Genomic DNA, 26,244 nt, shown 5'->3' on the forward strand with positions numbered 1-26,244 from the left:
GCTGGATCTTCCTGGACCGGCAGCATCCTACAACAGCATCCTTGGCGGGTTGAGGCAGTCTGACCGACTGTGCTGAAGCAGTGCTTTTTGAGAGGATGCTGCTGCTGCTGCTGCATCCGAGTCGACAAATAGTATGCGTTATGCTCTAGAAGCGGTTGCGCTGGGAAAGCTCTTACATCCCATCCCGTCCATCCCCTAATCTTGTTTAACACATAGTGATAAAGCCAGAAGCCCACACAGACACTGAACACGGAAAACATGAAGATTTACCCACATATAAATTTACAAAATCTATACTGCAACTTTTTGAGGCGCATTCATCAGCTTTGACCTTTGATAATTAAAGAGATAGCACTCCTCTTACAGCCCCGAGTTTCAAGTGTAATGATGCCAATTTAAACCCAATAGAAAGTGTTAGAAGCTATTAAAACAACTGCTGCTTGTCACACATCTATCACTCTATATGTGTGCAATTTTAGACTACAAACTTAATCTTTTCTAACTAATTTCTAATTAACTAATTAATTAAGTAGCCTTATTAGTGTTGCTTTTTTAAATTATTGATGCCATTCAATAAAATGTCGCAGATAAAATTGGTGTGAAATGGATAGAGCTTCACATGAACCTAAAAACTTCCAAACATAGCCTTAAAGGGACAATCTACCTATTTTACAAATGGGGATCAGTTTGCTCTTAATGAGAAATGCCTGCATGGAGCCCCTGGCGCATGGAGTTCAGAAGAAGTGAGCATAACCAGATATAGAAGATGATATAGAGTTGAATTATGAAAATGGTAGGATCCAGTGTTGTTAATACATTTGCACTCTCTTTATTAAGAACACCTGTGCAATGGCATGCATTCAATACAACAGCTCTGCCATAAATTCCAATTTTCAAAGCCACATTACACAGGTACTGGAGTGCATTATATTAAAGTATTCTTAATATTTTGTCCACCACACTAATGCATTAATGCTCTCCAGTACACCGCCATCACCCACTGCAATATCTACAATAATAAACAAAAAGTTGAACTATCTCAGCGTCTGCTACATCTTTTTTGACCATTCCTTTTCATTTATCTCTCGCAAATATCAACTGGATGTCTGATACAAAATTGCTGGATAACCCTTTAATTTTGACTAATGGATTGACGAACAGATATACAATAATAGCCTAGTCCAAACCATGCCGTGAAAGCACCGTACTTATTCCTACAATGTGCAGTATCAATATTGAGATATTTGGTTAAAAATAGTGATATTTGATTGTGTCCATATCGGCGAGCCTTAACTGATACTGAATTTAAACATCAATAATAATAAAATCAATGATTGTTACTGTTTTTGTTATTCATTATTATTTGTTAAATTGTAACGAGTTGTAACTATCTTAAAATCAGCTTATCAACATATTTTGAAACAATGTAATCATTCAATATTTTATTAAAAGAAACTCATTAAGCTGTAAGCATGTGCCTACCATACAGTCTATGGTGCCTACACTGTTTTACACTCACTCACTCTTCACAGTGATGTTCAATTCTCACTACGATTCAGTGTTTGGTGGCAAAATGTTTGAGCTGCAGCGTCAGTCTCTTTAGCTGGCCACCTCTGTGCCAGAATAAAATTACATTATGCCAACAGTTTTATTTTATTTTACACACATGTTTCATCTTGTCCGTGTATACAATGTGACAGACTACGCCTAAAAACAATGACATGTGCCGTGCTACATTTTTCTTTTTACGGTTGTTTCACACGCGAATAACTGGCCGCGCTAGTCACTCTGGTCCGGTACGCCGCAACCCCGGCAACCCGCTAGCTGTTAGCAGCTGTCCAAAAATACTCAGAAACTACCTGTGTGAAGCGGTCAACACCAGTGACGGGGTGAGGGATATTATTAGCAAAACAGTAACCTACAGTAATGTTCTCCTAAAATACACTGTTAACGCAGCGTGTTGATAGCGAGCGACCGTTATGGACTCTAACTGATGAGAATACGATAGTGTCTTTATCACGTCACGCTGTTTACTTTTAATATGCTGCAGCTAAGTTAACTTAGTGTGTTTTGTGTGTGACCCTGCTGGTCAGTCAGTATTTTACTGTCATCTAACAGCTCGACGTGATTTAGTGTCACCTTCCGCAACGTCGAATTTGTTTTTCAGACGTGTGTGAGCACCGGTGTTTGATGTGGTCAACATAGTAACTTACAGTAACTACGTGGCACTGACTGGCACCTCTCAAAGGCGAACGCCAATTCAATTCCATGCCTTGACATGACTTGACATACCACGCTATTCCATTTTATTCTTTTTAGTTAAATTCCATCCAGTGTCATGTTAGGCCATTCCATTCAATTCACTTGGCTTCACATTGTCAGATGGCTTGGTAGTGTTGTTTAGCAACCATTAGTCTATAAATAACAGCACAATGACGATTATGAATGACAATGTTAAAAAACTAAATTAATCAACAACAAAAAAAAAGCGAGTGCCGCTGTCAGACTTTGCAATCAACACTGCTTTCCAAAACTGTCAGTTCACTAATATGCAATATCAGTGTATACTAAACTGTGCAATATCAATATTTCCTATGTGCAGTTATGTGAATTCAACTGTTCAGTCTGTCTGTTTATTCATTTTTGCTTTTTTTTTATTGTTAAATGTATTTATTACACCTTGCTGCAATATAAGTATATAAGTAATACAAGTAAGTAATACAAGTAATCAAGTTAGTATTGATACAGTTTCAGTGACGCAATATGAAAAGCAAACAAAACTGATGCCAATGTTAATATACTGATGTTAGTGGGGAAAAAGAAAAAAACCTACTGACAATAACACAAAATAAAGAGGTATTGAAAGTCAATAAAGATATGTTAATGGTAGGGATGACACAAGTTAGCCATTAGTCTATATATAACAGCAAAAACATAAACAAAACAAAAAGAGGTGAGGGCAGTATGGTAAATAGAGTTATAGTTATACATTTGTATCTGTCTATGGTCCAGTTTCTTAGACAGAGATTAAGACTATTCCTAGACTAAAGTAATCGGATCTGTGGAAATATCCATTGAGAAAAAACTGTATTCCTGACTCCTGACCTTGATTTAATCCCTGCCTGGCAAATAGGACCTACATGCCTATGTCCTACTGGTTATCTCTTTAGTTATTACAGGAAGTGGCATGTTTAGCAACCAACATTGCACATTCTCTCTTTTCCCCAAGAATGACGGATAATTTCAACCTTTCTGTCACTGCAGATTCATGCTACATTGAAATGATGAGGAATGTGGTTGTGATGTCACTGCTGCTGCTGAACATACAGCATGTCCTAGCAGCACCCAAAGGCGTCGCTGCCAGTCTGAAGGCCAAGTGGAACATGACACCTTTCCTCCTGGAGACAAGGTATATATGACTCATCCCTCGGACATGCATATCTGGACACATCTGTACGAACAGATCCACTTAGAAAATGTGGGCTTTACATAAAATTTTCATTTTCTTATTACGATAATTGTTCAGCTATATTTTTTGTAAATGTTATATCCTAGCATGAAAATCTAAAGGCTGTCGGAAATCCCTCTGCATAATTCCAAGAATACAATTATGGCTACTAAATCATTTATCTTGAGTCTGAAAATATCACAATCAGTCTATAAAATACCCACCATGTGTATGCTTTTAATCATAGAATGTAAACTCCCCCAAATTCTTCAAAAAAATAATGAGGACAGTCTAATATTGTAGAGGTTAGAAAAATCTGAAGCATGTAATTCCTAAAACATCAATTTCTGGGGGGAAAAATGCTTCTTAAATTTATAGTTACCTGTCAAAATGACACCCAGATGTCACTGCAGTTCATCAAAAAAGTGCCCATAAATGACTCATAATCGACTTTAATAGCAGCCAAGCTTTCTAGAAGGATGTTTCTGTGTTTTCTTAACAGCAGAAATGTTTCACCACCCATCTATAGGCCTTTTTAACTGCAGAGATGTTTCACTTGTTATAGTAAGACAAGTAGTAAGTAAATAGGTAACTATGCACAATCCCAGGACCCTAAAAAACTGAAGCAGCTAAATATAATTTAATGTAATGTGATTAATTAAATTATTTCCACCTGTGCATTGCGTACTGCGGCATGTCTTAATGTCTCCATAAAAATGTCTATTGTAACACTATAATAACTTGTATATACTGTTTACAGTGTTAAGAGAAATTTAGATCATTTTAGAGATGATTTTTAGTTTAAAAATATTCAGATTGTCATCAACGGCTGTTGTAAGCTGCTAATGTCTGTGTAATGCTGTTTGAGTCTTCACAGCTGACATGGTGGTGTTCAGACTGGAGACAATTTTTATACAATTATAAACATAATGTAGATTTATAATGTGGTCTGTAGCTCTAAATGTTTGTAATTATTTCTCACAACGCTGTGGTTACTGAATGATGTTGACTAATATTACTGCTTTTAATTTCCTTTTTTTTCTGTGCAGCGAGTTTATCGGGGAAGATGGAAATGAGAAATTCTGGCAGTTTGTAGACACTGTGAAGGAGCTCACTGTATACAAGCAAGGGGGTATGTTGTTTGAAACCAAGCCATTACATTGAGTGTAGAGCTGTAATTTGTGCATAAAATAACACATTAAAAAGTAAGTTTTGTTGCTCAACAATTGTGCATCACTTCTAAAAAGCATCATTGTTACTAATATTGTGTCTCACAGAGTCCGTCCGCTCGTACTACAACTTGATCATTAAGAAGGCAGGACAGTTCCTCACAGATCTTCAAATAAATCTCCTCAAATTTTCCCTGGCCTTACGGTCCTACTCACCAGCTGTTCATGCATCCCAGCAGGTATGTTGTGATCAAAATAGTGTAAAGTTGACTATTATAATACTTTCTCACTGACAGCCTGGACATATAACTGTATGCAGGAGAGCCTGGTCCATTTCCTGTTAGAGGTTTTAACTTTTGCTGTCTGAAATAATCCCTTACTCTTTCATTCACTACTGATAGTGAGCAGTAAATTCAGATGTGTTAGCAGAAAGGAGTGTAGATGCCATGGACACTTTTTTGTTTGATGTGGACATATTTAGGCGATTACACATGCAAGCTTACAATCCATAACCATGATCCACAGGAACCTTTTAGACAAGAAAGCATAAAGTGCATACATTTACACACTCAATGGTGGACAGCATAAACAGTGTATACAGTAGTGATTTTGGAAACTGTATGTCTGTGTTCAAACCCTAATCTTGACCGAGGGTGCTCTGCAGTCTTTACTTACATCTCAGCTGTTTTGGCTGTGTTGAAATGCTGCACATCAATAACTAATTTTCTCACAGCCGTGGTTGTATTTGTCATTAGTTTCTCACAGAATTCAAATGTATAGGACAATTATCTTGAATTGATCCAGCGACACACAGAGTTGGCATTGGTGATCAAAATTGATTTAATTGCATTTTATATTACACTCAGATGCATTTATCAGCATGCTCATTGTGTAAAACCTTATATGCAAGATATTCCATATTCTGCTGTGACCTTTTATTCATCAAAGTTTAATACTAAATGCCAAAAGACCTGATAACAGATTAATCTTAAGATTCATTCTGAAAGTACTTTTCAACCATTGACACGAGCAACTAGTTGAGTGTCATTTCTTAAGCACATTTATACTACAGGGGAGTTTTAGGTACCACAATCTCTGAATATGAAACAGGCAGAAATCGGAGAGGGACAATATCCTGCTCTTGCAAGAGGAAGAGATGTTCAGATTCATGATGAATTGGTAGGGGGAAAGGTGGACAGAGGACAGGGAAGAGAGAGAGAAGCAAAATGTGCAGTGGATGCTCCAAGTGAGAACGACGTTACAGCAGGAACAAAAACATCTTTTGCCTACAGTGAGCAAATATGAGACGGGAGGCAGGTGAAATACTTTAGCCACACAGACGAGGGTTTAAATAGAAAGTGTGTAACTGTACAAAGCTGCAACAGCTTATTTTACTATTAAGTTCATCCTGTAAGTATGTGGCATACTTGAACAGTACATCTTTCAACTCTTTTAATTCAAACTGGTGTTTATATGATGAAAGTTTAATAGATACTCACTTAGGTTGGCTTTACATGCCATTTGACTTTACTATTAGGTGACAGTAAAGTCTGAATGAGAAATGACTTAAAGAAATACATTTTCACTGCATGCTGTATTCCCAATTCGTCATTGTTTTGTCTTGCTTTTAGTAATGATAGAGAGAAATTTCATTTTGTTGATAGTGATGCACTGGCTGATGAAATTCTTTCATTTTAAAATCTGTTCAACATTTAGGTGAATAACGGCCCTTGTGGGGAAATGAAATGTTGTATAGCACAATATAAATTGGTGTGGTAATTGCACTTGCATTTGCTCAAACAATATTATAAACAACAAAGTTAAAATATAATAGAAAAAGATAATATTCAGAATAATTGAGTCAGGTAAGGCTGGAGAGGTAGGGGGGTGATGCTTGATTTTGGGGTAGTTTTTATTGTGCAAAGCACTTTTTGCTACATTACATTTGTATGAAATGTGCTGTACAAATAGATATAGTGTGATAGTGTTATGTTGTAGTTAGTGTATTATAAAACATGTCTGTCCTGACTGCTCTTTATAGATAGCCAGTGATGAGCCTCCACCCAAGGCTTGTCCTGCCTTTGTTTCCATCCATGGTCAACACAGCTGCAGTACGAAGGACATCAAGAAGCTCCTGAAGGCAGCTGCAGGCAGGTAACTCAGAATGAGACCGTCTTCTCCTCTGTGGGTTAACTGGAAGTTTTTTTCAAAGTTAATTCACTGTTGGAATCTCAGCCTCGCTGGCAGCATTTTGCCTATGATGAACATAGAATTGTTGTTTACTGCAAATATTTTCTCTCTGAAATGTCTTAAACAACATTTTCAAATGCTTGCAGGCCAAAACCATATTTATACAAGAATGATCATACATATCCAGGAGTCAATAAAACATACGTGCCAGTTGTGATCCTTTATGCCGAGATTGGAACGAAGAAGTTCACCTCCTTTCATAAAGTGCTGTCAGAGAAGGCTGAAGAGGGCACGCTTATATATGTACTGCGACATTTTGTAGCGGTGAGTAATAATGATTTAAATTATGTTTTACTGACCAAATGCCATTTAAATAATAATGTGGTTTGCTTTTCTACTCTGTTAAGTTTTAAAATGTTAAAACTAGCAATACTTTTCTTATTGTGAACAAAACCCATGAACAACAAATCTATCCAACTGACAAGTATTGCCTGTACAGCCAGAGCTTTATATAACCTATTTCCTCTGTGCCATCCTATCCCAATGACATCTGCTGTTGTCAAAAAACAAATAAAATCATGCAACTGAGCCACACTGTTGCACTGAGTGACATGTTCTTTAAGTGACATGTTCTTTTAAAATGAACACGAGGCACCAAAGTTTATTTTAAATCAGTCCCGTACACAACATCCTATTGCCGTAAATACTCACTGGTACAACAAATGTGTATTAATCTGTGGCTGAAAAAAGAACCTAACAAGTGCACTGTGTACTTGGTTTCATAACATTTGCTAAAGCTTTGCTGAAATCCACAGTGCCCAGCTGTTTGAGGAAATTACTAAAAAATGTGAATTTGTGACCTGTTTTCAAAGATTTATGTCTTCAGCAGGATTGAATGGGTTTGTGACTGAATGCCAGAGACAGGGGAAGAAAAATCATATTGAGAGACAGATTAATACTATGCTGGTTTTGGTGTTTTTATGGGACGTTTTGACAGCAAGAAAAATCCAGAATAATATTAGCACCCTTTAACTCTTACCTTTAACAAGTTATAGATAATTAATGCTATAGATTTAATTGGACAATTAAAGGTATAGTAAGCGATGTGGGGGAAAACGAGGAGAAAAGTTGTACGTGCGCCATCCCCGAAGTTCATGGACGTGCATTGTCATGGTAACGGACATAACCACTGCGCAAGCTTCAGTTAGATACAGTGTTGCCAGGTGTACGATAATTATCGTATTTGTACGATAATTTGGCCCTCTGTACGATGTACGATCAATAATCCCAAAAAAGGCCAAAAATATGATCATTTGACCATTCAGTGAATGTGTGGTTGTAATCGGTTGTAATCAGCCTGTCGCAACTGTCTGTCGGATTTTTGTTGTGAACCCTGAAGGCATCTCTTTCCATGTGACAAATTTCAAGCCAATCGTGCTTTTCTAAATGTGAGCTTGCCTCAGAACAACGGCAATGATTGGCTGAATAGTCCGCTGCGCCCGCCCCAGGAAAAGAAAAAAAAGAAAAAAAAAAGAAGAAGAAGCACAGACGGCTCGGCCCGGTCTGGAGAAGCGCGGAAAAGAAAATGAAAGAACCTGGAGGAGGAGGAGGAGGAGAAGGAGGAGAAGGAGGAGGAGGAGAGGCTAAAAAAACGGCGGGGCAGAGTCGAAGTAAGCAGCATCGCCTACAAACTTACAGAAAAGAGTGGGAGAGCCAATTTGCCGGGTGGTTGAGACCTGTTGCAGGCTCGAAAGCAAAGCTTTTTGTCGCTGCTGCAAGACAGAGCTGGTGGCCGAAATAACTGTATTAAAAAACCACAACAAATAAAAAAAAACACAAAGAGAAAGAAAAGATATTAGCTCCAACACAAAAATCCATAACACAATGCCTGCAAAGAACATCTGAAAAGGAGAAGCTGGTCAAGCTGGCGGGGTTTTTAGCAGAGCACAACATCGCAATGAGGGCCACAGACCATCTGGTGGATGTTATCAAGGACATATTTAGTGACTCAAAAACTGCACAAAACATTTCATTCAGAAAACTGCCAAAGACGGAGACTGACACAGACTGGACAGACAACTCAGGAAAAAAACATGTACCCCTTGGAGTGTTGTTTTTTTTTTTTTTTACTATTAATTTGTTATCTTGGTTACCTCTTTTCCAGGTTATTATATAGCCAGGTTATATATGCACTTTATTTTATTTATTTTTTCCACAATATCTTTATTTGAGTTTTAAGCAGCATAGCAAAGAGAAATACAGTCTTTGACATTCCTGCAACATGTCAGCATATGTTAGCTGCCTTACTATGTTCAGAACAGAACATAAAACAAAAAATCACATAGAACTGCACTTTATTTTAAGTTAGAACCTGGTGCAGGCACTTTTAAGTTTTCATAAGTGCAGTTTTTGTTTATTTTATGAATTGTTGTCATTTTGATGACAGAGACAATGTTGTTTCTCTGAAAATAAAATTTCAATATGTGAAACCAGATCTTTATTTTCTTGTCAGTTATCATGAATACTATTTCCCTTTTAAACCTGGTGCTATGTCTATTTCCTAACAGTGGGTGGCCTCCAGGCCTCATGATTTGGCTCATTAGTTCCCACCCGTCATTGTTTATGGGGGACACGTTAGCCTCACGCAACTGTGGGGCTGCTGATGAATCATCCATTCCGTACCAACGCAAAGCCGTGAGTGCCTGTTGGATGCTATTCAACACTCGAGTGACTATATAGCGCATCCATAGACTTGTTATTTTGATTATGACGGGTGTACGATAATTTCCCTCAAAATACGATAATTTTATGTCTCTGGTACGATAATCCTACATTTCCCACCTGGCAACACTGGTTAGATAGCAGCATGTATTGCTCTGATAGTACAGGTGGCTAGCCTGGCTAACACCAGACCGCGTCTCAATCTCATGTAAGATTAGTGTGATAGCAAACCTGTGTTTATGAGACTTCATGACTGTAAACACTTTGAAGCAGTGAACAAACACCAGATACACAGCGAGCAACAACACAACAGCTACGTTGTAGGTTACCTTAGCACGATGCTAACGTTAGCTGCGAAGCTAACGTGCAGAGCGTCAAACAGCTGTAGTAACAACTCTGCTACTTTACAGCTAACAACACAACAACAGCATATCCTGACTAACTAGACGGTGAACTGTCAGCAGGTAACGTAACAGTTTATGTGAAGCAGCGCTGATGTTACTCACCTGTCCAGCAGATAAGCGTCCGCCTTCACTCTCCGCTCCTCCGCCGGGTCTTTGTCGGTCCCTCCGCAATTAGAAAACCACACTGATGTGTTCGCGGGTCCTTGTCTGGTCAAAGTCCTTCTTTTATATGTTTTGTTCGTCTAACTTCCTCCTCTGGATGTTTCTCGGTCAACTCTCCTTCTCCACTATGTTTGTACCAGACGTTTCTCGCTCTGACTGCGTACACTACGTAACCTCCCCCTCCCCTCTCTTTCTGACCATGAACGCGCATGAACGTTCCCTCCCTGTCTCTGATTGGCTGGAGCATTGTTGTGTTGGCTCGCTCCGAGCCACATATTTATCTGCTGAATCTCAGAGCCAGGCTGTGTATTGAGACCTTTTATACAGTCTATGATTGAGACCGGACTTTTTTTCAGCGCGCACTTAGATGGGACAGCTAGCGGATAGTGAGGAGAGATTTGGTGATTTTGACAAAAAATGTGTTGGATTATTATCGCTTACTACACATTTAAGTGAAACATACAATTTTATGACTTTCATGCCACAATATCAGCTTTTTTCTTTACACAAATGATGACTCTATTACAGTGTTTCCACAGTGAAATATTATTCCTTTTAGTCTGATTGAGAGAAGTACAGTACTAATAGTAATTTTCACATCTATCACTTTCTCAATTGTGTAGTCTATTAAATTACGTAAATTAAGTAAACTGATTCAAATTGCTAGTTTTGTGTGACCAACAATCCTAAAGATATTCAATTTACAATCATAAAAAACTGTAAAAACAGCAAATCTGTACATTTGAGAACCAGGAACCAATGAATGTTTGTCATTGTTGTATTGTTGAATGATTGACTGAGCAGACCATACTGCATTATGAACAGTGTTAAAGAGAAGAACTAACACATACCTGTGAAAAACTGAAAATCTGTGATAACACATACCTTTGAAGTAATAAACTGTATTTTTCATTGAGATGTGCTGATGAAAAACAAGGTGTGTGGGTGTAAAAGTCTGATTGTGCCTGTGAAAGGCTGAGGCAGTGCTTTGAATCTTGGTGATATTAGGGTCAAGGTTGGATGTCAGTGAATCTGCTGCTGTTTGTGGCAGTTGCTTGCTTTTTGTTCCCAGTGCAGAGGCATTTTATGGTTCATAGCTTGCACTGAATGTAGTATTGAAAAATAATTTCAAAAAAAGCTACTTTAATATGAGACACTCACTGGCTAAAATTGTGATCTCTTGAACATTACACCCATATGTAATAAATTGATCGATAAGGCCTGGCTAGCAGTCGCTCATACTCAGTCAATCAGTCTATGCAGGTTAGTGAAGCATTCTTACTAATGTTTTAACATTACCTACCACCCACACTGCCACCACCACCACAACAAAGCATTCAGACTGGTAGCATTCTCCTGGCATCAGCCAAACTCATCGTCGTCATATAGTGAGACACAGTTTATTGGTCCAACTGCATATTATTCTGCAGCTGAAAAAAAGCACCTAACAAATGCACTGTGCACGTGGTTTCATAACATTTGCCAAAAACCACAGTGCCCACTGCCCAGCTGTTTGAGGAAATTACTGAAAAAAGTGTCATTTTTAAAAGATTTATGTCTTCAGCAGGACTAAATGGGCTTGAGACTGAGACTGGGAAAGAACGTCTGAAAGTATTGAGAGACAGATATTGGTTTTGGTCTTTTGATGGCATATTTTGAAAATGAGTAAAATACACAATAACACTAGCTGCACCATTTAACTCTTACCTTAAGCAAGAGACACCATTTCATCAGGGCATTTCTTTTTCTCATTAGTTAGCTATACTTTAACTTATCCTTGCTCAGGTTATTAGGTTTTGGAAAACAAAGTAGCTCAACAGAGCTCATTATTAATAAGATATGGATTTGGTAGTGCAATTACATAACAATTGGAAGTGAAACATACAATTTTAAGATTTTCATACCACAGTATAAATTTTCATCTTTACATAAATGATGGTTCTATTATGGTGCTCCAACAGTGACTACTTGCTCAGTTATTTGTAATTCAGATAAGTACAACTGACAGTAATTTTCACCTTCACCACTGGTTAATCTGTGAATAATTTTCTCAATCTGTTAATTATTTAGTCTATTAAATGACAGAACATTTAAAAGGATACCCTTCACAGTTTCATTGAGCTGAAATTGTCATATTCAATTTGCTTCATTTGGAAAAAAAAGGCATCTGGTACCACATTGTCAGTCACTGAGCTCTTCAGTAGGATCCACTCTACTACAGTTTATCAGTGGAGATATAAAATGTTAGCGATGGGTGTGGCTGAGTCAGCTTAACCAAAACTAATTAGAAGGAATGTTCACATATAATTTTGCCATAAAGTAAGTGTGTATAGGAGAAAAGATATTCCCTGAGACTGTTCTAAAATGCATAGTTGACGGTTGTAATCACTTTAGTTCTGACAGTAACATGAACATAGACACAAACTCACTGTTTTACATCTAAGCCATTATTCATCTCTGCTTTTCTCTGCTGCAGAATCCAAAGCCTCAGAAGATGCTTTTATCTGGGTATGGTGTGGAGTTGGCTATCAAAAGCACAGAATACAAAGCTGTGGATGACACCAAAGTAAAAGGTCAGTTGGTGACTTCTAAAATATTGTGTACTGGACCCTGCTGTGTCCAAAGAAATAAAACACTAATCTTTTGCTTTTGCTTTTTCTTTATAGATTCAAAGACAGTCCTAAATCCTGAGGATGATGATAATGACGATGTCCAAGGATTCCTTTTTGGGAAATTAAAGTAAGTAGCTAAACTGTAACATGTTAATTGCCATGGCGATTGTTTTTAATCTCCTGTATTCTCTGTTATTGCTGCTGGGCATCTTTTGCTCTGACTGTGCTTTGTGTGAGTTGATGAAAAGAAAACAAGAAATCCGAGCGGTATTATATATCTTCACTCTTTTTTTCCACCTCTCTTGAGGAAATCTCACCCTGAACTCCAAGAGCAACTCGCTGAGCTTCGTAAACATCTCCAGGAAAGCACCAATGACATGGCGCCTCTCAAAGTGTGGGAACTGCAAGGTATCAGTTTTCTGTTGTTTAATGATTGCAAAAAAATAGATTTAATCAGTACAACTGGATGTTATATGACTGTAATGTGTCATTTAGTTTTTTTGTTTTGGCTTTGAACTTTAGTATAGTATATTTGTGGCTTACAGTGCTTTCATTTTGTACTGTCAGCAAGTCGAGGTGTAAACATACTGTACATATGTGCATAAAACATATACTCTGAACATATATGAAAAACCAGCATAATGTTTGCAGAATGCAGTAATATCTATTTTATTTGATTTATTTTTCCTCCCATTACATACAGAACTTCAGAAATGTTGCAGCATGACCCAGAGCAGACTTGACTTGACCAATTACTCAACAATGCTCAGCTCTATTTAGACTTTATTTAGCTTTATTTATAAGTCTTGCTTTATGATTTGATCAATTCAGATTCATAGTTAAAATATCGTATCATGTATTTTGTTGGCAGTGAAACTTATGGATATATGTGTGAGGAGTATAAATGAAAACAGCTTAAAAAAAACAACTTTTTAAAAACTTTTTTTGTATAACAGTTTGTTATACACCACTTCCAGTGTAAATCCAAACATAGCTATTTTAACATACACAGACACAGCAACAATTAGTCGCATTGGCTTACACCCCGATTAGCACCTGCTAAACTGATAATTGAGTACAGCATAAGTGAATATTTTTTCCTGTTTTTAACAACAGTTGTGAAATGTTACCACAGCCAGTAATGCTGTGTTATAGTTGGGTAAACCTCTCCTTTGATTTTCTTGCATGGATTTGTTTTGTCTAAACATAGTCTGTTTTTGTAGATGTATAATTGTTTTTGATTTCATCATTTTTTTTATCTCTCTGCAGATCTTAGCTTCCAAGCAGGTGCCAGAATCTTGTCCGTGCCAAAGTTTGATGCTTTGAAGCTCATGCGAGATATCAGTCAGAACTTTCCAAGCAAAGCCAGGTTAGAAAATTCATCTTATTTCCTCTTTTTGACCCATTTGATAACATTCAAATGATGCTTTTTTTTACTGAGCCCTACTCAGTGTCCCAATGTGTAAATCCATCCACAAACATGCTTTTATTAAAGTTCACCTCAGATGTGCTTTTTTAAACCCCTTTGTTTGAGCATGATTAGTCTTCCTTCCACATAGACATTAGCTCCACAATAAATTCACCTTTAATGCACAGTTCTAATCAGTTTTTTTTTTTTATTTTTTTTTATGTCTGTTTGTTTTGGCTCGGGCAGCTTGTAATAACAGCAAAAACTGCTGAGTAAGAGTCGGGTGTTTACAGGGAATTGACTGTAAATGTACCATCTTGTGGGCCCATGGGTTTTTGGAGATTAAAACTGGCATTTTACTGCCGACTGGGGATGTGGTAAAAGCTGATGGTGACTGTACATGTTTTACTGTTCCCACAGATCACTGACAAGAGTGGCCGTAAAGCAGGAAATGAGAAAAGAAATTGAGGAGAACCAAAAGGTGCGATATCATAAGTAGTGTCCCACATGACAGCGCAAAGGGGTTTTGTTTGATAGCACAATTAAGACAGCAATGCACAAGTTTTATTTCAGAGAATGAGTTTCTAATCTGTATCTGAAATAACTTCCGTAAGAACATCAGTCAAGACATTTTATTCTTACTTTTCTCCTTGTCTCTGTGTCTTTTGTACCTACTGCTGTAGTCTCTTGACACCTTTTCTATATGAAAAATCAGGCATTTAAAGTAGAATTTAGGGGATTTCGGCAGTCGACTAACACTTTTTTCTTGCAGCATCTCAGTGAAACCGTTGGCGTTCACCCAGGAGACGGGGAGCTCTTCATCAATGGACTGCACATTGATTTGGACATTCACAATCCTTTCAGGTGGGGACACAGCAGGAGGGAGTAGTAGTCTGCTTGTGCTCTCCCCACGAAACCTCAGACCCATGCATTGGCTCAGTTATCCTTTTCAACAAGATCAAAGTTTTCTGCATTTTGAAGCCACTGCCACACAACTATGGTGTATAAAAAACGAACCTGTGATTTTGTATTTATAGCATTTTGGACATCCTCAGAGGAGAGGCCAGGGTCTTGGAGGGTCTTCATAACCTTGGCATTAAAGGAGAGCATCAGGGCACGCTGCTGAGATTACCTGTAAACCTTGTAGATGACAGTTATGCCCTAGATATCAGACATCCATCTATAATGGTGAGTCCTGTCCAAAAGCGTTATTTTACTGGCGATTTATTTTTTCTTTGTGTACTCACACCAGGGTGTGAATTAGTGGATCAGTCATCAGGCTATTGCGAGGCTCGTGAGCCTGCCAAAAACCTCAGTTATTAACTGGGAAGTTGGCCAAGAAAAACTATCAAATTAAAAACTTGCATTTTTTTCATTTTAGCACCTCCGGCTATTTTAATATTCTAGGTACTAAAAAAAGCCAAAGAAATGAAGATATTAAAGCTGTCCTCAGAAGGAGAGATAATCATAGTGTGTCAAATGTTTGCACTGTTGGGAGCCTTTTGAGTTGCAAAGAGAGACCGTGGGCCACAAATTATGGATAATTTTGCAGCTGTGATTTTGGTCATTCATCATAAAAAAACTATACGTGATAACTTTTTCTGATGTTGAACACTTCAGCTTTATAATTACTGAACATGTGAAAAAGGAAATGTAGTCAAAATATATGAATCACCATTTTACCAGTCAGAGGGCTCCCAAATAAAGGGTACTAAATTGTGTTTGCAGTGCAATAGATTGTGCGTTTAGTTTGCGTGCGTTTTGCAGGTGATCTACTAAGAATAACTGCGTAAATGAAAACAGGTGCAACAGGGTGGAGACAGCAGTATTTAAATGAGGGTTTGGTGTTTCTTAATGGAGAGTTTGAACGAGCAGAAAGCTGCATGCACAAAATGAAATGTGATCAGGTTCTAGTGGAAGAGGTTAACAAATATATTGAGTTATAACAAAAACAAATATTACAAGAAAAACTGATATATGGGAGAATATTTGTGACAAAGTCAATTCTGTTGACTCCAATTCCACTCCAAAATTATTAATACAGGTGGAAAAAAATCCATCTGTGTGCAGTGCGCAGCCAGTTAATACCTGTCCTTCAAAGGTATTATTTATATACACAGTTTCCGTCAGCAAAATGACTTTCAGGTTTGGTAAATCACAATGCGTGTACTAAATAACATATTTGCATTTTCTCCTCCCTGTATTTTGCACACTGGGGTTGAAACGCGCCACATTACATATTCATTAACGTGCTAAATGCACAGCGCGTATTATCTTACACAGTTGAAAGACGCAAACCTCAGTGCGCTGTGTTAGTAGATCAGCTTGCACATTTTTTGCGGGTGATGTCAAGTTTGCACATGTTTTTACACACACAAATCTTTAGTAAATCAGGCCCAGCATGTCATAATTTTCTCACAATCCTCATTGTTTCATGTGCTTTTCAGTGGGTAAACGACATTGAGAATGACATGATGTACCACAGCTGGCCAACAGGTGTACAGGAGCTCCTGAGAGCCACCTTTCCTGGAGTCATTCGGCAGATCCGACGCAATTTATTTAACCTGGTGAGTCTCCAAAATGACATCTTGGTATCATCTTTGACCAGCATTTCACTAAACTCAAGAAATTCAACTAAGAATATTGCAAAAAATTGTTTAAATCATGTCTTCGGTGATTCTCAAACTTTTAATTCACACTTTCATCTTCTCTTTCATCAGTTTTTTTTGGTTTGGCCTGTTTGTATGTGAAGCACTGAGTACCACTGTGTTTTAAGAAGTTCTATATAAATAAAGCTTCACTCACCTACATGATCAAACGTCTCCTCTTGGAGGACTGAACATATCTGCAGGAGATTGCCAGGGCTGTGTCAGCCGTGCGAAAAAATTCTGTCCCAGGTGTATTGGAGGAGAGGACATGAGGTGTGATGTTGATGAGAACTCATGGCCAAATGCAGAAGACAGGGTTGACTAGCACTGCTTTATATCTATACCTGTACCTATCATATTCATGTATTTTTTGTGACTATATACACTTTTATTTATTTTGCATTATAAGGACTGCTGAAGCATATTGCAGCATTTCTGAACAATTTCTGCAACATATTATACTATAAGGCAGCACAGTCCATGCAGTAAAGAGGAGACTTTTTTAAATTGTAGAATAAAAGCTACTCAGTAGTGATAGAGAATATTGATTGGGGCAGTGGTGATCCTAGTTGAAAAGTTGAAAAGTTTAAAGAACATTTACCCCAACTACTGCAGTAGAGCTCTTCAGTGGCCAGCAGATCAGACTGTGGTTGTGTGACTGAAGCAAGAAAGACTTTCTCTCAGTGCAATTTCACTAATTAAATAGTGTTTTTTAAAGTATGTGTGTTATGAGTCACAAAGGTTTCTTGTTGGAAGTGAAATGTCATAAGAGTTGATTCTGAGGTGTTGATGAAGTGTTTTAGTAACATTAGTGCCTTTTGAGTGTGAGAATAACTGAGAGAGAGCTGCGAGAAGAGATTCGAAGTGAATTATAGAGAGAGTATAGACAAATACTTATGAACGCTGTATGTAAAAAGAGAGAATACACAGTACATTTTGAATAATGAATATGCCCTCGATTTGAAACTGTTTTTTTTTTCTTTATCAAAACTCTATCAATAATGTGTTTGTAAATGCTTCTTGACTCCTATGTTGTTAGGTAATGTTCCTAGATCCAGTACAGGAGGAAAGTGTTGAGCTGGTGAAACTAGCAGAGCTTTTCTACAAGCATAAGATCCCCCTGAGGTTGGTACTGTTATTTCTCACACCTCTACAGCTGTTTATATGGTCCACTTTTAACATTTATAATCTTTACAAGGCAGTGATTTTCATTTCACCTGCAAATTGAATACTTGTTTTTTGCCCATTTTCTGTAGAATTGGATTTGTGTTTGTTGTCAACACCAAAGATGAGATTGATGGCTTCTCAGATGCGGGGGTTGGATTTTACCGACTGCTGAATTACATTGCAGACGAGTACGATGTATCCCAGGCTCTGCTGTCTATGGTCTCGGTAAGCATATGACACGAATAAATCTCTGTTGTTTTAGCAGGCACTTCTTGAAGAATGACTAAAGCACACTTCTCGCCATCTCCTATCTCTTTGTGCCTCAGAAGTCAGTTGTTTTTACCGTGTTGAGTGTTATCCCACTGTTTGAGACATTATTGGACTAGATGATTCAGTGGGATTTTGCCTGTGGCGTCAGCTCTCTCAAATACAGTTAGAAATTATTGACAGTGGTAGGGATTTGAAGACAGTGATGATCAAATCTGATCTGACTTGCCACTCTCTCTCTTGCAGCTGTACAACAAAGTAGATGTAGGAGAGACGCTGTCTGTTGATACAATCTCCACATACCTGAAGAGAAAATTCCCTAAAGCCAACGCTGAAAGGATTCTAGGTGTTGAGTCCGAGTATGATGATAAAAGGAAGGTAAGGAAATGAAATAGTTTCTACTTTTTGTTTTGTGTTCATTGTAAGCAATTATTTCTTATTCATTTACAATAAATACGTAAAATAAAGAGACGTCAATATCTGTGCACTCCAGGACGGTGCCCTCTTCTACAAAAAGAGTGGCCTGGGTGCGCTACCTCTGGCTTTATTTAACGGAGTCCCTCTGAGCCCAGATGAGATGGATCCAGAGGAGCTGGAGACCATCATCCTGCAGCACATAATGGACACCACCACTACCTTCCAGAGAGCAGTTTTTATGGTATAACATGACTGTGTAGAAAGGTCTTTATATTCAACCTCCACACTGTTCCCGCAAGTTCCTTTTTTTGGTGCCATAGAGTCGAAGATTTATATTAATATACACAAGTGAATAGAAGTAAACAGAAATTCAAGATTAGAACTAATGATAGTTTTCTTCATTTTTAAATGTGCATACAAGTAATATTTCAATGAGTTAGGGGTTAATGTTGATGTTCTTTGAAAAGTAAAGTAAAGAATCATCCACAATATCATAAATAGCTATTTGCTATGAAGTGTATGACATTTTAAGATGTTTGCACTTCAAATCATGTTATCTGCTCATATGTAGAGTGTACCAAAGATCCAGTATGTCCTCATGGATTGATGTACTCAGAGACATCGCTATTGTCCCTCTTGTCTCTCTTCTACAGGGTCAGTTGACTGAGGGGACAGACGTAGTGGATTATATAATGGAGCAGGCCAATGTGGTTCCCAGGATGAACCCTCTTATTCTAAGCACAGACCGAAAGTACCTCGACTTCACTGCCAGCCCAGGTGACTCCTGCAACTTATGTTAAACTACTCAATTCATTTTCTTTGTTGCTGCCATTTTGTAAAACTGCTTTCTTTCTTGCTTTTTAGTTGTAGATGACTGGGAGGATACAACAATGTTTTCATTCTTCGACTCCAGAGACAAGACTGCTGTGATGGCGAAGAGAATGAAGTACTTTACAAACAGCGGTGAGACTTTCCTTGTTATTTCATGTCTTCCTGCAACAATAATACACCTTTTTAGATGGATTCACATCTTCCCATCTTCAGTGCCACAGTGACTTTGTTTGAATGAGTTCACGCAGCAGTATAAATAACTTATTCCAGCATTTGCATCTTAAGTGGAACAATCATTGTGCATTAACTTGTTGAAACTCTGTAAAATAAACAATGTCTAAACCAAAATGAATCCTACACTGCTCTGCTGATCTCTGAAAGTGAGAAATTGACCTTTGTTAAGGCAGACAGGCTGTGCCTCCAGCAAGGTAATTGCTGGGTCTGCTGACTGGCTTTTGGCCAACAGCCTAACTGGTCGTCAGAGCCAACATTTCACTGCTAAGGTCTTGAGTGTAGCTGTCTCACCAAGGCTGTGAAGGCTGATTGCACCGTGGACTTGCTGACCAACATGCTTGCCTACCTACTTTTCTGACCAACTCAGTGACTGACTGACTGGGGAGAATGTAACTATGACAGGTGGCACAATTCTCTTCTAATATACTCAGCTATCTGCCAGATGTCCCGGTCTCTCACCTCTCTCGCACCAACTGAACATTCACTGAGATGACTGTACTTCATTTTCCATCTCACTTCTCATATCAGTGTATAACCAGGGTGAGGACCCTTTTAAAGGATTAGCAACTCTCTCTAAATGCCACGTAAGCGTCAAAGTTGACATTGAGAGAGGTGATTTGCGCAAGATAGCGAGTTTGGCTACCAGCAGGTGGGGTTGGATGGTGTTAAACACACTTCTAAATATGTTGTGAAGTTGTTCCAGGCGTTCCTATACCAAGTTGGCCCTACATATAAACAAACTATGATGATGATGAAATTTAAAATCTCGCATAGGCTTACTAGCCGACTCGGAAAGTATCATTTTATCTTAAAGAGGGCACCCTGTTGTCTAGAGCTGTGCCTGTTCATATTTACTATTGATCGTTGTCGTCAGTGTGTCCTCAACCCCTTCTCTGGCTCGTGTGCGAACTGATAACCAAAAAGTGAGGAGATGTAACACTGACAGGTACTCAGGCTGGGACAGGCTGCTGGTCATTCATCTCCTTGGTGCCTATGGATAATAATATGACTGGGAGATCCCAGTTCAACCACGGTCAAGAGTTCCAGGCCTCTCTGGGTGTGAAGGCACCAGATCTTCTCTACTCTGTGTCTTGGGAAGAGTGTTCATCTATGATCTTCCTGTTGGAGTGCATGAGTAGGATAATTTCAGCCCCTCTGCCTCTGTGTGCCTGTGCAATCTCAGTGGAGTGTGGAGTTGAATCCACTGGTGCTGTATGCTGGAGCTGGCTGAATGAGATGGGCTGAGTTCCCAGGGGTAGGCGGGTGACAGGTGCAGGGTTGGCTCTGAGGGATGTCTGTGGGTAGAGAGCATCATGTATTCAGTCTCTCCTGTAGACTGAGCAGTCTCCAGCAGTTCCTGTCTCAGTGCTGCTACCTCAGCCTTACAGCTGTCTCTGTCACTTCTCAGCTGCTTCACCTCCTCACTGAGGTAATCCAGATATCTGTTCTGACTGACTCTGTCATGCTGAAACTCTCTCAGCTAAGTGTTGAGATTGTCCTCTGTTTCTCTCCTGAAAATGATCAGGACATTCTTGGAGGAGAGAAGGTTAGGGTGTGTGTTTGGCAGAAAAGCACTGGGAATGCTGGGATGAAGTAATGTACATGGGTATCTTGGCAACATATTATCACTCTAATGGCTGTTGTATGATAGACTAGCATTGCCTCTTTGCTTTTTAATATCTATTTGTTATTCTTAGACTACTATCTCTTTGTTTGACATTGTATTTTAACAATGAGTATCAACTGGAGAATGCCCCATGTTATATGATTGGTTGCCTGAAATGGAGCAATAGTGATGACATCAGTGCCTTTTGAAAAGTTGAGAGATTTAGAGCTAGAAGAGCTCAGAATGGCTGCACAAAAAAGTCAGAGCACTCCCAGAAAAGACGCTGTGTGCTGCACTTTTTCTCTAAGCAGCCGCATATGTGCTCTCCTCTTTGGGAATTGGAAAAAAATGCTGGTGCCCAGTAAAAAATGCTATATGGACACTGAGCCTTAGGCTGCTGTTGGTCCAACTGCTCCCTGAGCTGTATGTGCTCTACCTCATCTTCTTCACACTGGTTAGATTGTATTTTAACATGCTTCTTAAATTGCAATGCCATGTTATATGTTTGTATTATTGAGTAATACAGAGTTGTTGCTCTTTTGTCTTAGATGGCGATGGGATGAGCGCTGTGACCATGTGGATAGCAGGAGATTTTGAAAAAGTCTCAGGAAGAAAATTGTTGCTCAGTGCTCTAAAACATGTGGTGAGTATCGTTTATTCTGTGCTGTTCATTCCTACTCATCCTTTCATCCCATCCTTTAGTTTGTATGAGCAATGCTTTTAGGAAGCCTAATTTACAAATTAACAAAGTATATAACAAAACTGATTATACCCCTGGTCAGTATCACGGAAATTTAAAGTATACAAATTGTGTCTATTTAATACAATTTTATTATATTTTAAACTATACCCAAGAAGAATTTGCAAAGTTTTATCAGGCAGTTTTGTGCTCAGAAGCACTTGCCTGTCTGTTTTTCAACTCAAGATAGTGTAAAACCTCTGTAATTGGTAGTATAAGTTGACCTGTATGTTGCAACCACTGCTGCAACTGTGTTTTGGCTTCTGTTCAGCCTACCGATGATGTTGTACCCTCTCCCATCTGTATGAAGTCTCATAATCTGGTTTCTTGCTTGTTATGGTAATTCCTTATCATGTGGAGCATTAGACACAGGCCAAAACTGAGCAGGTTGTCTTGTTCACAGGTTCTCTTATAACCTTGTTTAGGCAATTAGTCTTAATTGGAAGTCACAAGTGCAATCACTTTTATTGCACTGAGGTTGTCTGAAGCCTGTATTTTCAATAACCCGTTTGATCTTATTGTAGTCAGATTAATCAAGTCTAGAATTCCAACATTAGAGCCAGCATTTAAAAAAATGTAAACAGTATTTGGGAACACATGATATGACCCCCATGGCTGTAATGCATTATAAACATACTTATAATGCTTTACAATCTGCTTATAGCACTGTATTACTTCAGTTATAAGCACTCATACATATTCAGAATGCTTTATAACAGTAATGAATGATAACACATAACATTTTATAATGACTGATAAGGTCAAGTATCATAATACTTCATAATTGCAAGGATCATAATGTGTTATAATTCTCAGTGTTGTAAAATGTTATGGTCCTTTTATAATGTTATATAATGTGATTATAAGTTAAAGTTTTCATTGTGTAAAATAATTACATTTCTAATGTATAGGTTTTGTGTTCATTGTTTTTTGTGGGGGAAAAATTATTGATTCTATGCATGAACAACATGAAACAGTCAAATAATTAAAAAAAATAAATGTATTTGTTTAACAGGTTATAACAGACAATGAATCCAGTAACAACTTTTTGGTGATGAACACTTCCTTTTTCAAATGTATTGTTTCCCCCAAAAAACTCATTCTAAAAACTCATTTGACTTGAATTATAGATAATGACTGAAACAATTACTACTTTATCTGTAGGTGTATGTTACCTCTATTACCATATTCCTTTACCTTACACACCAGTAAAAGAGATGAAACACATTAGGTGTAATAAATAAAAATGTCTTTTCTGTTCATTAGGAAAACATATTCTTCACTGGTAGAATAGAAGTCTGTGGATATATGAGAATATGTGTGTAAATTAGATCACTGCTGAGTTTCTGTGTGTGTGTGTGTGTGTGTGTGTGTGTGTGTGTGTGTGTGTGTGTGTGTGTGTGTGTGTGTGTGTGTGTGTGTGTGTGTGTGTGTGTGTGTGTGTGTGGTGTGTGTGTGTGTGTGCAAGCAGAAGTCGAGCCCTGGAGTGCGCATTGGAGTGATAGATAACCCCAGCGGAAAGCCTAGCGAAGATAACACAGTGCTATACAGGGCTATCTGGGCCTCTCTCCTCACCCAGAAGAATAAGGCTGCAGCAGAGTTTGTGCAAAAACTCCTGAAAGAGCAGAGCAGCCAGCTCCTCCAGCAGGGGACCAAGATGAAGGACTTACTGATGCAGGTAAAGGAGGGATTAGGGAATGCAGGTCTGTTTGTTGGCACTTCAGAGATAATCAGATTCCAAACATTTGATTTGCATTTCTTTCACATTTGAAGCAAATGGAAGCTGTTTAGATTTTCTGTTTTTGCAATTACATCAAAGTAGAAGACTTAATGTAGCCCTGACTTCATGATACTAGATGAAGTCAGGGCTACATTAAGTCTAAGTTTGACTGGATTTCGAATGTCAGTATTTTATTATGTCACAGAGTAAGAAAAATTGTACCGGCAGTAAAGGCTGGTAAGAAATGTTTACAGTCATTGTTGTTGTTGACTGTGTCATTTAGGTAAAGTTCTTCCAAGACTGCTTGGGTTTAAACTAAATTTAACATTAAGCAACTTTTGCTTGTTTTTATAATAAAAACAGAGTTTTGTTTTGATAAAAAATATAGTTTGGTATCAAAATTCAGATATTGTGTTGACCCTTGTATCAAAAAAATGACGACGATGTGCAGCCCTAAATTTAAGTGACACACATTTTTTGTATTTATATTGTATTGTATTTATATTGCATTATTACTTCACCTGAGTGCAGACTGTGTTGGGTAAAATGATGATGATGATTAACAAACCAACAGTTTGACTGGCAGTGCCGTCAGCCCTTCTCTGCTTGTGTGGTGACTGTTTCCTCACACGTACCCACTGGACTGCGACTGACTTGCAAACTGCACCATTATCCTGAGAATGATTTATTATTTCGCAAAGTTGCAACGTGCTGCTCTGAATTGCAGCAATGTCAATTTTTGTAGGTCTTGTGTCAAAGACTGTGTGTCTGTCGATGTGTTTCCCCTCACCTCAACCAAAAACAAACTTAACTGAAATGTAACTAGTTATCTCTGCTATGCATATCCATAATGTAGTCCCAGTTCGTGCCTCTACTGTAGTAGCGTACACAGAACATTGGGGTCAGAGAGGTGCCCATCAGTTTCTATATAATTAATAATATAATTATTCGTCACTGTTTGAAATATCCAGAGGGCCATTTAGAATTACTTACCGCTTGTTCTGGTATTTAATGAATCCTCAAAGACTCTTCTAACCATCTAGATGGGAAAATGGTCTATTTGATTTACAAAAAATGTTTTCCAATATGCGACTGTTTCTGAATCCAAAACTCTGACCTCAACAGTGATGGGGACACTACAGGGCACATCATTTTTATGGGTGGGAAACACTATTTGAAGGGGCAATACAGAACAGGTATTATTATATGGCACATCACTGGTGGGTGATATGGATAAAATTGTCTGTTGTGGTTCATTTTATAAAGATATGCAGGTCCACAGTGTGCTTTGTTGTAAGTAAGTTGTTTTCTTTGGGGTGGGTTATTGAATTGTTGGTGATCCCCTTTAGATTGTATCAGTAAAATGTGTATCTCTGCAAAATGTATCTCAGTGAACTGAGAAGAATGTTAATCTACACTGATATAATTGAAAACATTTATAGGCAGAATTGAAGAGCATAATGGTAAAAACAAGGAAAACAAAGGTTGGATATAACCACTTGCAGAGATTTGTCTGCCACTGTGTTCTTGATTTAAGTGCGCAGTCTGGCAAAATTGTGATTGATGAGCCCATCTTCTCATTCCTCTACTGAACATCAGCTAACAGAATACATTTAGAGCACGCAGGATGCTCCACAGCCTGTGGATGCCGAGGCAAGCAGCCTACTCACTGTCAGTTCCACTTGATCTGTCGCAGGGGCCGGCACACGGTGGGCTCCACACACTGAATCTTAAACTAAAAAGTGCTGGTGGATACCAGGCCTCCAGGACTGGAGGAATAACCAAGCTCCTGTCCACTGTTCATGGTTTTGTGAGCCACATGTGTTCAGTCAAGCCTGACCATCTTTCTGCTACTTTAAGCAGTCTACAGCCACTGATACCATGCTGTAGTGTGCAGCATCCACCCACACAGCATTGCACATACCAAAATAAATTCTCAGATACTAATCAACAAATCAGAGGATAGGATAGCTCCCATTTCTCATATTAGGAACAAGTCATACAGCACAGCTTACATTGGGGACCAACCATAACAAACTGTCCTTTCAGTTATACCTACCTCAAACAATGTGGAGAGAATGGGCAGGAAATAACAATGGAAAGATGGGTAGGAGGTGGCTGTGTGAGTTGAGACCCAGAGTCAAGGGATATGAGTTTATTATTGGCTGCCAGACAGACTTGCTGACTGGATTGTGCTGACATTATTGGTATTTCACCTGTTCTCCTGAGGAGAGAATGTTGGAGAAACTAATAACCTGACTCCACAAACCCTCCACTCTCCCACACCTAATTTGTTATAGACAAAAATGGCTGAGGTTTAATTAAGAGTTTGTTATATTAATTACAAATTGATTAATCTCATTTTCACACATGTGTATTTCTGACAGCTCGGTCCTCTGGCTGAAATATTTTATGTTTGAAAACTGTAGTGATTATGCTGATGCAATGTATCAATGATATTGTGAATAACCAAGTAATTCCTTCCTCACATACATCATTCC

The 26,244-nt window shown here is 38.4% G+C and overlaps 1 protein-coding gene across 1 annotated transcript in view; it reads left to right on the forward strand.

Annotated features, from left to right (window-relative positions):
* Positions 1-1,803: 1,803 nt before the first annotated feature.
* The window catches only part of uggt2 (UDP-glucose glycoprotein glucosyltransferase 2), a 45,309-nt gene continuing 20,868 nt past the window's right edge, over positions 1,804-26,244 (forward strand). The window contains exons 1-22 of the mRNA XM_053328108.1: positions 1,804-1,889; positions 3,265-3,409; positions 4,498-4,580; positions 4,726-4,856; positions 6,659-6,771; positions 6,954-7,131; positions 12,571-12,667; positions 12,761-12,833; positions 13,014-13,114; positions 13,976-14,075; positions 14,535-14,595; positions 14,887-14,978; positions 15,152-15,302; positions 16,562-16,681; positions 17,802-17,887; positions 18,019-18,154; positions 18,443-18,574; positions 18,690-18,854; positions 19,267-19,390; positions 19,478-19,576; positions 21,833-21,927; positions 23,495-23,701. Of these exons, the coding sequence (XP_053184083.1) occupies positions 3,282-3,409; positions 4,498-4,580; positions 4,726-4,856; positions 6,659-6,771; positions 6,954-7,131; positions 12,571-12,667; positions 12,761-12,833; positions 13,014-13,114; positions 13,976-14,075; positions 14,535-14,595; positions 14,887-14,978; positions 15,152-15,302; positions 16,562-16,681; positions 17,802-17,887; positions 18,019-18,154; positions 18,443-18,574; positions 18,690-18,854; positions 19,267-19,390; positions 19,478-19,576; positions 21,833-21,927; positions 23,495-23,701 (2,472 nt within the window). The 5' untranslated portion in view covers positions 1,804-1,889; positions 3,265-3,281. The remainder of the gene's footprint in view (positions 1,890-3,264; positions 3,410-4,497; positions 4,581-4,725; positions 4,857-6,658; positions 6,772-6,953; positions 7,132-12,570; positions 12,668-12,760; positions 12,834-13,013; positions 13,115-13,975; positions 14,076-14,534; positions 14,596-14,886; positions 14,979-15,151; positions 15,303-16,561; positions 16,682-17,801; positions 17,888-18,018; positions 18,155-18,442; positions 18,575-18,689; positions 18,855-19,266; positions 19,391-19,477; positions 19,577-21,832; positions 21,928-23,494; positions 23,702-26,244) is intronic.

This window comes from Scomber japonicus, chromosome 11 (genome assembly GCF_027409825.1).
Source record: "Scomber japonicus isolate fScoJap1 chromosome 11, fScoJap1.pri, whole genome shotgun sequence".
Lineage (NCBI taxonomy): Eukaryota > Metazoa > Chordata > Actinopteri > Scombriformes > Scombridae > Scomber > Scomber japonicus.